Source organism: Lycorma delicatula, chromosome 1 (assembly GCF_047948215.1).
Source record: "Lycorma delicatula isolate Av1 chromosome 1, ASM4794821v1, whole genome shotgun sequence".
In the NCBI taxonomy this organism is placed as follows: Eukaryota; Metazoa; Arthropoda; class Insecta; order Hemiptera; family Fulgoridae; genus Lycorma; species Lycorma delicatula.
In genome coordinates, this window is record NC_134455.1 from 221,270,481 (window position 1) to 221,287,466 (window position 16,986).

Here is a 16,986-nt window from a genome sequence, read left to right on the forward strand (position 1 = left end):
CATCCTTCATTACACCTCTTATCTGCATAGTATTGTTATACTTATTATTTCTCATTGATATTATTGCAATCAGAATAGAAAATGTGAAATAGATAGGATGATTGTTTTATTTATATATATATATATATTAATCAGAATTTCAAGAATTTATTTAAATCCATAAATATTAGGATCATTTATTCACCAGTCAGGTAATTAAATTAATAATAAGTAAAGTTATATACTTTTTTTTAAGTAACTGTAAGTGAATCCAAATGACCATACTAATTTCAGATTAAACTTTTTAATTCCTTGTGCAAAGTAAAGGAAGTATTGTGATAGTGAAAAATTTTCATTTTCAGATTTCAACAGAAATATTCATTTTGACTAGTTTCGACGTGACTTCTGTATGTACATATGTATCTCACATAACTCAAAAACGATTAGCCATAGAATGTTGAAATTTTGGATTTAGGACTGTTGTAACATCTAGTTGTGCACCTCCCCTTTTGATTTCAATTGACTGTACCAAAAGTGTCCAAAAAAAGCCTTTTCTTAATTGTAGTATTAAGCCCTCATTAAGAGCTTTTCAAAGATATATCATAAGTAGTACTTATTTTCATTGGTTCTAGAGTTATAGACAAATGAAATTTATATTAATGAAATATTTGGATAATACAAAGGGAAGGAACATCGGTTTAAATCAGACTTCACATTTATGTATTTTTTTTAAATTTAAATATATTAATTTATTAATAATTATTAACCTCTGATTGTAAACACTTTTACAATATAGCCAATAATAAATAACTATAAATAAAAAAAATGAAAAAAAAATCATCAAAAATCTTTACAGAAATTAATAATTTATTAATAAATCAATATATTTAAAATAAAAAAAAAGTTAAAAAAAAAAAATTTGTAAATGAAGTTGGATTCGAATCGATGTGTCCATGGTTATGTACCTAACACGTTCTCACTTACACCAGATAACTACTTTAGCGATGTGAAACAAAATTAATATATAAACTAATATAAAATGCTGATATGGACACTAGAAAAAATATGATGTAATGTACTGTTCACCACAATGCAATTGTGTAACTAACTGTCCACTTTATTAAAGAATTGGAGGATTGTACCTCACTTTCAAATGAAATAAGTTTAAATGAAATGCAGCAAAAAAAGTGTATGTAATTTAGTAGGGGCACAAGGAAGTCATGTTCAGATCAGATTTCTTAAACTAGCGATCAAATTTTTATGTCCTGGTATCGTTTCCTTCATTTTTATAAATAAATATACTTTTTATACAAGTATAAATATGAATGTGCAAATGTGTGAATTGCTACTACTTCTTTTTTTAAGACATATCTTTTTAAATTATTATAGGAAAATGTTTATTTTTATATGTAACTCATTAAATTATAAAAACTGAATTTCATTTTAAATTAAATTCTAGCTACATCATACCGTAATTTGGAACTATTAACTGTTTTATTTGTAACAGATTTTTATTAGTTTGGCTAGGTTTAAGTTGGATGACTCCGGCTTGTGTCCGGAATGTAGGGTCGATGACGCGGTGGACCATGTCCTGTATGTCTGTCCAAGGTACAAAGCTGAGCGTACCAGAGTTAGTAGGGAACTTGAGAGAGTAAACTTCTTCTTTGATCTGCGAGTCAACTGGAGGACCCACAGAGACTGGACAATTGTGGCTGGCTTCCTGAAATTCCTTGCCCAACGTAGGGTGGCCAAGGGAATTTAGTAGAGTAGGAACCTGGGTGGCTAGGGTCCGCCTGGACAGTTTGATTGTTCAAAGGTAGGCGCTTTGGCAGCAAGCCATGGTTAGTTAGAATAGTCAATAATAGTTAAAGCTGTCGGCGGAACGGCGACTGCACTGCCAAAGGGCATGGGACACCATGCAGCTGTGAGGTGTAGCATCATCTCGACGACGGTTTATGGTGGTGAATGTCATGTAGGACACTGCGAGAAGCTGAGTGGGAGTAGGCGATCAATTCTGCTTCTCCCTGGTAGACCAGACCGAAGTCCGTAATAACCTAAGTCAGGGGTTTCTTTAAAGCGTAAGCTGAGTTTCACTAAGGGAACTAGGTCTAGATTTCATTGTTGCGATCAACATATTTGGCGGTATGTTGTGTTGTTTTGCCTCGAATTACGAGACATTCACGAAATTGGGTGATAATAAGTAGAACTAGGTGTGGGGTTCGCACTTCTGCGAGCTCGGTTAGCTAGTTCAGAGGGTGACGATGTAGTTCATTCAAGATGTCCAGACGAGGCCTACAGTAAAGGCAATAAGCTGAGTTATTAAATCATCGATGCAAATGTCTACCGAGGCATTTGCATCGGTGGCATCCCAACAAGGCCAGGCTTATTACTATGAGGATGGTACTCCTTATTTATCCCAGATAAATTTTATTTTATCTTGACTCTATTTCTTATTTGGTGATACTGTTCCAATCATGGTATTCCTATGGTTTTGCTTTTACTCCTCAAAGCAAATACCGCAGGATTTCACTTATTTTACTCAACGGGCAAATTACATTCCTATTCTTAATGTAATTTACATGTAATGTATCTGCAGTCTTATCTGAAGATGCACAGCATTTGGAGAACATAATACCACACTAATAGTTCAATACCAGAAATAACTTTATATGCAAGAAGGATTATGGGAGGGAATCATTCAACATTTATTACCTTACTGTTCATATTGCTAACTTTAATATTTCACACAGAACAAATGGGAGCTAATTATTTTCAGCCTTTACTATTATTTAAATTATTTTTTAATAGATGCTTATATTTTATTAATTACCAGACATGCTCCTAATTTCCTGTTTTTTCAACATGAATTAAAGGAAGTTTACTGATGTTAAAAAAAAAATTGTTACGTAAATAAAAATACGGCAAAAAATTGAAATAAATTTTACATTTAATTTTCCTGACTGTATGTATAAAATGTATAACTGCTGAAAAGTAACGGTTTTATAACAATATTTAATATTTATTATTTGAGAAGCGGTAGGAGGCTAGGGGCCTTTGGGAACAAGGGGTTTAGAACCTTTTTGGCACCACTATTTTTGAATTCTATCAGCAGGTAAGGTACATTTTAAATTAAAAAAAACTGATATTTTAAAAATTCAATTTTTGCTAATTGAAGGCTCTATGGACAAGAACACTTTTAGGAACAAAAAAGGCCTGTAACATCTTTTACTTTTTTTCACAAGGTATATAATCTTGATTAAAAACTGCAGTTTGAAAAGCACCTATTTCAATTTCTATCAGTTTTAGGAATTGGAGGTCAGCTAATTATGGAGAGGTTAGGGGCCAAGAGCTCCTGTAGATCTTAATATATTTTTCTTAAAAATATATTTTTAATATATTTAAATATATTTTTAATTTCTTCTATTTTCATAAGGATTTTTATAAGAGTAGAACTTATACAAATAGATATTTTTTCTAAAAGTAGAACTCGCTTTGAAAAAGAAATATCTTAGTGTTGAATATTGTCATGTATATGGCACAGATATCCAGTATTTGAACATCAGTTTTTTTATGGGAATAAACTGTGATAGTTGAGGGAGATTATAAAAGTTTAAATCTGTTTCAACCCTAATGCTAATAAACTTTCAGTTCCATTGAATCCGAATCTTAAGTGATTTCATAGTACTTTTTTTATGAGTGTATTTTGTTGAACAGCCAAGTGTTAGAGTTCTATTAACTTCAGTATAAAAAATGTAGTAACTGGGAGGGGGAGAAATGTGGTAACATCTTTACTACATCACTAAACATGTTATTCAAAGTTGTCTAACCATAATTAAAAGTTATTTATTTGCACTTACAAATAAGAAAAGTAAGAGTCAAACAAGTCAGATAATGGAAAACAGATGCAGTGAAAGAAGAGACAAATGAGAGGAAATTAAAAATTACAGTTTATTAAACATAAATGTTTCATACAAAACAAAATCTGCTAAGTTGCTATTGATTCTGTTCTTTTCTATAACTATTAATTGGTTATTGTTTAATTCATTTTTTCATTTACACCGTGTATACTTTTATTTGAATTTGTAAACAAATAAAGAACCTTTTTTTCATTGCTTGTCGTTAGAAAAAATGACAGAAACAATTCATAATTCCAAATTAACTATAGTTTACATTTTTTCATGAAAAACAGCTTAATTATCAAAATTCATTAATTTGTTTAATTAATGATGTTAATTTTTGCTCTCCATTCTCTTTTCAATATATTTATGCTATTAAAAATATTTATAGATAATAGTTGAAAAATAAATTACAGTAATAAAACCATCCAGTATTTTAGATATTTAATTTATAAGAGACTTAAGAGAATGGGTAGTATTGTGAGCTTCAAGGTTTATTTAATGAAAATTTAAAACAATAGTTTCTAGATAGAGTTCAGTCACACTTTAAACCAGCATGGTTTTGCCATTATGTAATGCCACAAAATATTTTTCACTGAGGGTTCAAGTATTTTTCACAGTCTAAGAGACATGGTAAAATCTTGAAAGTAAGCAAGGAAATTCATTCACAGCTTAATCTGTGATGATGGAATCTTAGGCATGGTTTTGTGTTTTTTCTGTGTTGTACCATTTTTAAAAATGATTTTTATCCTGATTTTATACTTTTTCAGACAAAAAAGTGGCATTCTCCTTAAATGACATTTTAAAATTAAATTCCTTCTACACTTTATACATTTCTTAAATTTATACAAAAGTTACTAGTTACCATCTGCTTGCAAATACACAACTCCATTAGCCTAACCTCAAAACCTTGACAAATATTATGTATAGACACTAGTGTACAACCCAACTTCATGATTAACTGGTAAATGAATACAATTGTATGTATTTACATAAGAGCAAAAATATGTCAACCATATGAAATACAGAATTATCAATAATGATTTATGCATATTATTTTACTTCTTCAACAACCATAATCTGGCCCACTTTGAAGATTATCACTTTTGCAATGTTGTTGACACAACAAACATATTAACAAAACACTGCATACTGTAAAATATATATTAATGACATATAATTGTATCAAATCAACACAAAAAACGTAAGAATTCTTTACATACACAAAATAAATCACGAATTAAAATTATAGCTGAATAAGAAAACATTGAATGTACATGTTCTTAATTTATCACCACCAAATGCGACCAATAGAGCATAACTTTAAAATATATTGAAACCAACAATAATAGAGAGACTTAGTCACACCTCAGTCACTTAAGATAAAAAAATTCGTTCAACACTAAAAAACTCAACACCAAACATATACAAATGAATAAACAGCGTAGCGTATTCATTGAATTTCATTATACTGTTATGTCTTTTATTTATATATATGATAACAATAAAGGTATAAGTATGATGCTGTTTTGTATATGCTTTGAATATTTAAGTTGTTCTGGTGGCTGTTACTGGATCTGCTATCAGGTGCCGTCCTGGCAATGGAGTATACTTCTGGCAAATTTGGTTGGAGGCTACTGGGGAAATAAAATACTCAGGGTGGAAAAAACAAGTAAACCTGGTTAACGGCCTTAAAGGTGAATAAGGAAGAAATTCCCAACAGTGGAGAGGGTGGAAGAACCTATGATGTGAGTTTCCAAACAAAACTCAGAGTGAAGCCAGAGGCTCTCGAGTGGCAGTCCCACCACTTGTCTTACTCTATGAAGTATTGGTAGCGCTTTGAGGGGAACTCTTTTCTTACTCACTATCATCAAGCAGAAAATGAAGGCAGGATTATTGGCAATAACAATAAATGGAAATGCAAAAATAAGAAATCAGAGATAGAAGATAAATTACAATTAATTATGTGGAATGTACACGGTTTGAGAATAAAAGATGAGCTAGTTGAAAATTTAAAAAGACAAATAATTGATATTGCTGTGGTTAACAAAACAAAAAAAGAATTTCTGGGAACTAAAGAAATGTGGAGATTATACTGTGATTTAGAATGGTGTAACCCAAAGTAGAAGGAGCTTGCAGTGGAATAGCAATATTAACTAACAGGAAATGGAAACAGAAGATGCAGAGTTAAGAGTTTGTTAATGAGAGATTGTTGCTAGCAAGATTCCAGATTGATAGACGTCATCTAACTATTGCAGAAATATATGCTCCAGAAGAAGGTTGGCGAGAGGATAAAGAACTCTTTGAGGAAACAATGTGACAAATTTAATACGAGTGATCATTAAGTTTTGTGTGGAAATTTAAATGTAATGATTAAAACCAACCAATTGAAGGTGTTGAGGTTTTTGGAGAGTTGTCAGGGTAGTAATGGGGTTGAGCTAATGCAGTTTGTTAGCTTTAATAAACTTAAGATAAGTAATGTTAAGAAAGTTAAGATTAATCTTAAGAAAAGATATATGTTCTGATCATTTTACGTGTAAAATGATCAGAACATTATTATAATGAGGATATTCTTATAATGAGGATGGTAAAACTTTGGAGGACATTCATATGGAATTGAAACAATCCCAAAATATGATAAAGGCAACTAACTGGTATACAATATAAATGTTGAGTTGTTGGAAGTATGGTGGACCGCTGCTTCATTTTGGATTATTGCATATCTACAATGTGCCGGAAGTCCGGTATAATACCAGTCTTGGAAAGTTGCAAAAGGCAAGGAATAAATCTATTAAAATCTATTTATAAAGTGTATGTTAAGATCACAAATGTGCACCTTCAGTGAATTTCAGAAGCTTTGATGGGAGAGGAACGAAATGGTTTTCAAAGAGGTAGATCTTGTATTGATAACGTATATTTAAACAATAGATTGAAAGAAAGAGTATTTGGTTTGGAAACACACATTACATTTGTTGAATATGAAAAAGTTTTTGTTTTGTTTTATGGCAGAAACTCTGAGAAATTATGAAAAAAAGGAGTCATCTGCTGCATCTAATAAAAGTGGTTAAAGGTCTATATATTAAAACAAAAATTATAATAAATGATGGCTTTAACAGTACGGGACTGACAGATACTACAATAGGTATAAAGCAAGGATGTAATTTATTGTTTACACTTCTTAATATTAACACTGACAACGTTGTGAGACAATGAAAAGTAATGTTTATTATGGTGAAACACTCAATTCAAAAACAAATGTTTTAAATACATTACTCTTTACAGATGATCAGGTTTTTACATACACTCAGAAGCTTTACAAAGCTCTTTATATGAATTTAAATAACATATATAGTCAATAAATTTTAAAATATTAATGAATAAAACAAAGGTTATGTACGGCATTTTGGGGATCTGATAAGATAAAAAATAATTTTGGAAAATAAACAGTTTGAAATCGTTTGACATTTTAAATATTTAGAATGGGATATCAGTTATCAGAACAGATATTAGATGCAGAAAATAAAATTCAGAGTTTTCAAAATATGTGTTGGACAATAAGAAGACTTCTTCGCAATAAAGTTAGAACAGATGTAATGCTGAAGTTATATAGAGTAATGGCTGTCCCTCTGATAATGTATGGATGTGAGGTAAGGGTTGATCACACATGAACTAAGTCAAAAGTAAAGGCAGCAGAGATGTGCCAATAAAGCATAATTCATAATTTCATTATGCTTTATGGATTATTATTCATGTTATTATTCATGCATGGACTGCGTGAATTCCCTAAATCTTTTACTCTCCCTTTCAGACATGGCAATTTTACAATATTGTGAGATGGTGTTCTCACCAATTATGAGCAAGTTCATTTGCAGATCAATTAAACCTGTTTCAACCATAAATACTGCACTTTTCTTCATTTGATAAATTACTACTACTGCAGTCTTGTAAATCAGACTCTTCATCTGAGTCAAATTCTTGTTCAGAGGCAGTTTCATATTCAGAATTATAATCTGGATCATTTTTATCCTCACGATCATCACATCACTTCATCAAATAAAAAATGTATGGTATGAAGCCAGTTTGGATCTTCTTCATTTTGGTTATGAGAGGAAGAAGCCAGTATAATTAATTTAAAAAAAACATAAAATGATGTATTACACACAAAATTATAAAAATCATTATAACATATATGGTGTCATGGAGTCACTAATGACACCAGTTGAAACTTTAGGTTAAATAGTAAACACAGGATTGAACACAGGCTACTCACTCTAGATATGAACTAAACTTGCACTAACAGAAAGATATGTAGAGTGAATCACAGAGAAAAGGAATTTGCAGGAAGTTGTGGGAGTAAGTAGTCTGACTGGTGTCATTAAAGATATCACAACACAGTTGGTAGTTAAAAATTAATTTTCTAAACCACTTTAGGATGGACAGAATTAACCAAGCCATCCATTACCAAAAGGAGCTTCATAATTACCTCCAAAAATATCTATCAGAAACTCATCAAATTTGAAATACAATTTTTAATATTTTAAAAGGTTGTTATCGCTTTACATAATGTTAATTAATAAAAAATTAGTAACTGAAACGTTTATAGTTAGCCTATTTACAAGTAATAAAAAAAACTGCAAAATATTTAATAAGAATATAGTGTACAATTAAATTGTCAATAATAACTACGTGTAGAAATCAAAAATTGTACAAAGTGTAGTGAAGATATAATTACGATTTTTTTTTTTAGTCAATAAACAACACATTTGAAATGTGACATCACTATTGAAAACGTCAGGTTCGCAGTATTATTAAACTGGAAATTTCCTGTTTTATATTAGATCATAACCATTAATAAAATAGATTTAAGGATAAAGTAACATGTACAGTGTTCTTTCAAAATTCAACTTACCGCCAACTCCTAAATTCACTTTCTTCGGTGATTTATCATCTAGAAAGGCTTTTGTTAATGCAAAAGCCTGAGTATATTTAGTAGGTCCAGTCTGAACATCAGCAAAAAAGGACATCGTACGGTTGCACTAAAACAAATTTAACTCTTTAAATACTACCACAAACTAAATTCTCCTCTAGCCGACTTTCACTTATATACACATCACGTTGATTATTGTACCTGCGTCAGAGAAGTGTGTTTGGCTACATGGTTATTACAAAAAAAAAAAAAAAACTGAAATTTGTAGCATACTAAAAAATTATATTTTTGTAGATGTCATAAGTAATACTATTTTCTAAATTATATTTGCATATCACTAAATTCTTTTTAATTTAACGTAACTGATAATTTAACTGTTAGCTATTTTTTTTTGTTTTTAAAAATTTTACTATACAGAAAGATACAAAATTATAATTAACACATTCGTCCTATTATTATGGGTAATGGTTAGATAATTTCTTCAAAAATAAAAATATTACGAAAAGTATTACTCGAATGTACGATATTTTGGTATATATGTTGTTTTCAATCGTGATTGCTGTGTTGAACAGTCAAATCTTGCAGCTGTTTAAGTACACAAACATGATAAAATATGGCTTCGTTAATTGAAGCTGTCAAACGTCAGGCTTTAATTACGTTTTCCTCAAAATTACCATCATTGTCTTTCGAAGAAAATTTTACAAAGTTAAAGTTATTGGCTAGTAAACTTACTAGTGCAGATGTAAAACTAGATAAATCGTTGTTAACTAGTGTTGAAACTGACAGTGAATGTAAAACAACTTGGAATCAGGATAGGTTAGCACCTGTTACTTACATTGAAATATTTGAAAATTCTGATGTTACTATTGGAATTTTTGTGTTGAAGTCAGGAGCAAGGTTGCCCCTTCATGATCACCCATTGATGTATGGTGTTTTAAAGGTAATTCACGGAACTGTTCATATTCTTAGTTATAGTCCTATATCTCGACTGATGTTAGGGGTAGACGAACATGAAAGTGGTGATGAAGCGGAACACGGTTTTTCAGATGAGTTGATGAAACCTTGTGATATTGAACTGACATCTAAGACGTTGTACAGACAAATATCATTACTTGCTGTAAAAGAACCAGAAATGTTGATATGTGAAAAGGATGAAGCATCCGTTTTGTGTCCTAAACAGAGGAACATACATGAAATTCGATCTGTTGGAGGACCAGCTGCATTTTTAGATATACTTGCACCACCCTACAAGACCGATATACCAGGTGTAGGACCGAGACCGTGTCGATATTTTAAAGATGTCTCACTTGGTGAAGAAGCCCCTGTAAAGAAACTGGTTAGGATACCCAGTCCAGCAGATTATTGGAGTGATACAGCACCATATCAAGGACCTTCTTGTATGGCTGAGTAGCATTATGAACTGCATTGGAAATTATAATAGTATTTCACCATGCTTTAAAGTGGACAAATGAAAGGTGATATTTATTTTATTTTTTGTTTGTACAAGTGTTATTAAAGACGTAATTTTGGTTAATAACAAATTCAGTGGTCATAGTGATTCATGTACCTGTATAAAAATATTTATTGTTATCAGACAACAGTTAACTGAAGTTTTATTTCACTGACTTCCACTAATAGATGTATGGAATTAATAGTTTGTGTGTGTAACATCAAGTAAAAATTATTCTTTAATCAAATTGTTTCTCTAAATTGAAGTCAATCAACTGCTGTGATTATTTTTTTTTTAATATGCTTTAATATTAAACTATATGTGTAATATTTTAAGGGTTTTGAGTTATGATGGATTTTACTTTCTTATTTTCAACTTGTTTTCTATGAAAAAGACCTTATTTTAAGGCCAGTCTTTTATGTAGTAGTGAAAAAGAAAAATTAGCCTAATACAAAAATAATTGCTGTAGCTATAGAGCAATAATCTTGTAAGTGATACTGTCAGTAATGTACTAGCTGAAATAGTTTGGAAAACCCTTTGATATGTGAAAAGTATATTTTACCAATGATTTTGTTATTTACTTTGTTGATTTTATCATATTTAATGAGTCTTTAATTATCATATTTTGACTTTTATATGCAATATGAAAAACTGGCATGTTATGGTTAATACTCTATATTTATTCCTGCTTATATAAAGTAGTTTACAAAGTTTTTTCCAGTTTTTTGTAGTGCATATGTTTGTTTATTTTCATTTTGTGTCTATGGATAAAGTGTGCATCCAGTCTATTCAATATAATATTTAGTACAGCTTTGCAGTTAGATTTTTATACTCGTGGGTTTTCTACTTTGTTTTTTGCAGTATACTATCTTATTGAAAAAGTAGCCAGTTTTTATGGATTTGTGGCAGTTTTGTTATATTATGAGTTGCCTATTAATTATTTATATAGTTTATTTTATATAAAGTGTTTTTATAGATCTGGGTGAATAACTAGTAACTTTTGCAAAAAAAAATTATTTTATAGAGTACATTATTATAGTTAGTTGACATGAGTGGTGTATTGTCATTGCAACATTATATGTGTAAAAGTTGCATTTTTATTGTGTGTGGACAGAGTAGATGTATTATGTGTGAATGTATTGTGCTGGCTGTGGCAGGTTTTCTTTATATTGTGAATTGTAATTGTTTTTTGTTTAGGTGTGATGAGATCAATGGAGTTAAGTGATTTTTTCTAATTCTGCTATTTTGCTAATCACATTCATTAGTAACATGCGATGTTAAGTAACATTCCATAAATCATTCTGCTCCTTCGTCTTAATAAAACCAAATTATACCACAAACACTTCTTCTAATTATCTAGAAAATTCTCTGAAACTTATCCACAGTACATCTAATTACCCCATATTATGAAGGCATGAAGCTTATATTTTCATGTTGAATCAGCAAATATTCGCTACATTACATGTTGTAAACTACAATAAATAATTCAAATCAAAATATTCTCCACAAATTATATATACATGTTAGATAAAATGAAAAATAAAAAATATACCTATTAATAGAAAATCTGTATATCAGTCAAGATTTACACAATATTGCTAACATCTCTGCAGAAAAAGTTACTCAGTAGTCACTTTCAAAATGACAGACTATGTACAAGATCATATGACAAACTGGCTAACAGCATTTCAGTAACACACAACTTCAGAATTACACTAGACATTGAATAAACTGAACCAACAGCTCTAAAGAAATGTAGGACATATGAGCCAATTCAACACCCTAGAAACAGTGTGAAATTTATAACCACATTCAGATAGTGAAACATCATTCTAAGTGAGTAAACACCACACAAATCAGTTCTTTTTACTAAATAGATAACCTAACCGTTTTAGACAAATTCCTGCTAAAATCACTACTGTTAAATACTTTACATTAGTGCTATGAAAAGCTGTTTTGGAATCGCAGCTTCTCATATTTAGTTTAATTTTTTTTCTCTAATTGATCAAGAGAATTGAAAACATAGATGTTCAAATGACGTGACATTTTTATTGTAGTTCTTATTTTAAAATCATGAAGTTAGGAAAATACTTTTTTTTTTTAAAAAAGAAATAGTTCAGTTTTCTGTAATTAATATAACAGAGGAGTTTATTTGATACATTTACCAATTCTTTTTAAAAATACAACTTAAAAATTTTAAATTACTTCTGAAGTAAATATAATTATTTATATTGTGTCTGTTGAGTGCCACATCTGTAGCTGTTATATAAGCAGCTGTCTTATACAAAAAGAAGTGACTTAAAAATGAAGAAGAAACTTCCACAACAAATAGAAATATTTGGGTCACTAAAATTTATGTAGCATACAAATTTTAAATTATAAGTTATAAAAACGCATTCATTAGCGTACAGTATTAATTAGTTTTAAGACCTAATTGGATTTGCAATGTATAAAGAGGAACAAAGTTCAAGAAATAAAATTGTTTTATTAATCAAAGCAAATTCTTTTAATATTATCGGTTTGAAATGTAAAAAAATACAATTAATCCTCATTATTTTTATGCTTAATAAGCTATTTGATTACTGTATTTTGTATGACATACAAGTTATGTAAAAGTAAAAAAAAATTATTTTATTACATATAGTAAAAGACAGTTAAATTAGTAAAACTATTTTAAACTTCATTTGTTTCACTGCGGCAATATTTATTCATAATACTTAATTAACATTAAAATTCCATTTAGTACACAAAATGGAGGTCTGAATGATAACCATTCACAATCTATAGTTAAAAGTGATTATTATCAGAGGTAACGATACATTTTTTTTTTTACAAGAATGTTTTGAAGTGTTTAACTGTAATTAATAAAAATTTACAAAAGTTTAAGTAATACAAGGGTCAGAAAAATACTTAAGTATGCAGATTATCCAGAAGATATTCACGTAAATTACTTACTTATGTATTAAGAGATTTAAAAAAACTTACTTTCTAAACATATCAAGTTATGCCTGCAGAAAATATTTTTATATCTATTTGCAGTTCCTTTATTAGTGATGGAGATAACCACCATTCACTGTAAAGGACCTATGTAGTAACTTCAAAAGTTTCCGTGGAACCACAGTTCATTAATTTGTAAAGAACTATTTTTAAAGCACTTAATCTCATTTCACCATGCTATACTAACAATTTATATATTTTCCTTCACTGAAAGTTAATCTTTTGACTATATGACTTGCCTAATCTATTATCAGTAGTTGCAACAGTATTGTAAAAAGATGGTGCTTAATGTTGTCCTCAAAAAAGAAATTAGTAGGATTTATTTATTGGAAACTAAATGAAATGTTGCATCCAAAATGCCCAAATAACTTCATTCAACCCAATATATGGGATACTTCATACTTGCTGGAAGGTAAGATTAAACTGTTTCACTTGAGTGTAGAGTAAAACATAGTTAAATAGCATGCGTATTGTAATAATGTTTTTATGGGAGAAAAATGAGGGTGGCCAAGTTATTGTAAAATGTAGTGGAAAGTATGGTAATAATCCAATTAGATGCATTCATTAATTTTTTTTTTTTTATACAAGATATATTTAAAATATTTATTAATAGAATTAATTTACCAGACTGTAGTCAGGATTATCAGCAAGGACAATGTACTTTTTCCAACAAATTAGAGTCAGTGTATATGTATTATATCATGATAGAAGGAAGTTATTTATTTATTTGATAACGAATAAACAGTTAAAAACTGATTAGATTAATAATAAGATAATGCTAATTAAAAAGATACATGAAATGAATGCTGAATGTTAGAAGTGAAACATAAAGTGGTTAAAACAATATTGAAAAAAGTTAACTAAGAGGAGATTTCATCATGAGAATAACTAATCATAATTTAAAATGAAGATTCACTATTTAGATGTGTCCAAGTGTTGAACTGCTGAAATCACATATTCAAGCTTATGTAAATTTATGAGGTCATCAGTATCAACTGAAGAAAGAAGTTTAAAGAATGTGAAAAGGCATAATTTTTTACTCAAATTACAAGAATTAAGAAATACTAATAGTTATATAAACTTAAAGTCTTCAAGTTCCAAGTCTTTCTGTGTGCAGTAATTCACTGAACTATATCGCCTGCAAGCTAATAATGATGTTGATTTTTCTTATGTGCAGAACTGAAAACTAGCATTTGTGAAAACTGAAAATTAGCATCTACTGCATAGTCTCTGTTCCATGTTGTTGTTGAGATAATCTTGCAGTTGTCTTCAAAATTGTCTATTAAAAAAGAATTTGTTTTAATAGCAGCGGATGTAATAGATGATGATTTATTCTGCCAAAGCCAGTTATAATGGGCAGAGAACCTACTACAAACCTACTGGGGACATGGACTCAAAAAATTTACTATATTCAGAATGATTCAGTATATTAGGTAGCTTTTTGAGGTTAATCAATTAATGCTTGTTCATGAGTTCAAACAAAAGTTACATAATGGATATATATACAGGAAAGAATTTTATGTAGTGACGACAATGTCAAAGAAAATAATCAAACAATCTGTATTTGGTCATTTTAGTGAACAGAGACGTTATAATCATCTCTTGTAATTCCCTATTAGGTTTAGTCAGTGTTTCAAGAGACCATCTTGATTCTCACCAGGTTTGTGTGATTGTACAAAATGCTGTATAAATTTTTCAAATGCAACATTAATATTAACCCATACAGAATCCAGCGTAGGACTAACAAGATTATTGATTTATATATATTCTATAGCTGTCAGTATTATAGAAATATAATTCAACAAAAAATTTCCTCTTCTGTCTTACCTGAAATAATTATTTTCAAAGATATTGATTATGGTGTTAGGAAACTTGTTCAGCAAAGTTTTCAATTTTCCCCTTGTTCTTTAACTTGTACAGCCTAAATATTGTGTACAGCCTACACACTGTAATTACATTGTCTTGAATTAAGAATTTGGTCCAGGAATGTATAAAATTTTGGTTAAAAATAACTTATGTTGTTTACATAGTCGATACCTTCATTAAGCAAGAATGTAGTTTTTTTAATTGTGCAATTATTTTTAGAACACTTTACATGTTTAAGAGTAAGGTTATTTTCACCTTACTTTTTTTTCTACTTCAATTTTCCTAAGCTCTTTAGGATTATTTTTGCCTTGAGATCATTTATTTATGAGAAAAATTTATATTTATTTTTAAAGATAATTAGTGCATTGTAAGAGTTTGATGAAGAAACTGTCAGTGACCTCGGTTCAGGTTTATTAGCATCTACCCAGGCTAGCTGTATGGAATTATTTTATTAGTTGGTTTTTTAATTTGCTCTAGTCTATTACATCTGTAACACATGAAATACTGGCTGTTATATGAGTGAAAGTGCCTGTTAAGGACTTATTATATCCCGTACTTTGGTATTATTGAATTTTTATGCGCTATGGTTTCAACTCTATAAAGAATCCACTGGAAACTACTTCACTTCTTCCTGTCCCTGGTGAATTATAGTTAACTTAATGTTAGTTAATGTATAGAATTACATGTTTATTATTCCTTTTCATTCGTACACTATTTTCAGAGTAACTTCTACTAACGGCAGGACAAGTAACAATTATGAAAACACTGTCCATGATGTGATTTTATGGGTAAGCACTACAGGTATGGGCCATGCGAAGGTCTAAATTCAGGAGGATGTAGCTTGGTCTTAAAACCAACTGTTGATGCATGTGCAAAATCTAACAAGAGTATCTAGTATTATAGATTTCTGTTAATACCCTGAGGCTCACTAATAATGTTCTAGCATGAAAACTATGGTAATTCTTACTGCTTAAAGCAGGTAGGAAGATAATCAACTTTATCAAATCGGTAAATATTAAACTGGTAATCAAATAAAAAAATCAACCTTAGATTTCTCTGTGCCAGGTTATCTTATTTCCAACCTGAACCATCTGCAAATTATGGCATTTCTGGTTTATTTTGTCATTGAGATTCTTGTTGATTGGCTAGTTGCTGTTGTACCTTAACAATGATATGGTATAATTCATGCATCACTGAAGTAGGGAGGATTAATCTTGCTGCCCACATCAGCAGTTCAATGATTTCAGTATGTTTTGCTGGATACAAGGATGGATTTCTCATGCATCCCTTAAGTACGTTGGATTTTTAGAATTTTAGGTTTTGTTTCATGATGTTTAATTAAACAAAATTATTATTTTAAGACGAATTATGCCAGATTTTGATTATGACTAATTTTTGTATTTAATGTTTTAACAATTTCAACATTGGTAGAAGACATCAGTCAAAGACAAGGCAGTATGTTGGTTCTATTGTATTGTATCCATCAAAATTTATTATGATGGTACAAATGAGTGGAAGTATATTTAAAATTGCTCAAAAAAGTTACTATTTATTTGGTTTGATGTGTACCATTCAATTAGTATGTTTATTTGTATATGTGAAGTATTTTTGTATGTAAATAAATTTTTTTTAATAGTATTGCTGAGTGATCTGTTTACGTGTAATGTTTTCTTCCTATTTTAGAACTGACTACTTGGAGGTAGTATAGTCAAGAGCATCAACTACAGATCCAAGGTCATATTTGATCCCCATCTGGGGTGTGAATTTTAATGGCAGTGTATACTATTTCTGAGATCTCCTTGTCTAAACCCATACAAAATAGATGACTAGGTCTCAACTAATCTACATTGCAAGAAGCTGAAGTGAATGAG

General features: G+C 29.9%; 2 protein-coding genes across 5 annotated transcripts in view; one reads left to right on the forward strand and one right to left on the reverse strand.

Annotated features, from left to right (window-relative positions):
• Positions 1 to 9,018, reverse strand: part of Got1 (Glutamate oxaloacetate transaminase 1) — a 59,297-nt gene extending 50,279 nt beyond the window's left edge. For 3 of the 4 annotated variants that reach the window (XM_075373080.1, XM_075373073.1, XM_075373063.1), the window contains exon 1: positions 8,785 to 9,018. In XM_075373080.1, coding sequence (XP_075229195.1) covers positions 8,785 to 8,899 — 115 coding nt within the window. In that variant the 5' untranslated portion in view covers positions 8,900 to 9,018. The remainder of the gene's footprint in view (positions 1 to 8,784) is intronic. The other variant, XM_075373083.1, reaches the window with a different exon arrangement.
• A 366-nt stretch (positions 9,019 to 9,384) lies between these two features.
• LOC142328924 (2-aminoethanethiol dioxygenase) lies at positions 9,385 to 16,753 on the forward strand. The gene has a single exon (XM_075373096.1). It carries the CDS (start codon positions 9,416 to 9,418, stop codon positions 10,211 to 10,213), a length of 798 nt encoding a protein of 265 aa, XP_075229211.1. The 5' UTR covers positions 9,385 to 9,415; the 3' UTR covers positions 10,214 to 16,753.
• Positions 16,754 to 16,986: the final 233 nt, after the last annotated feature.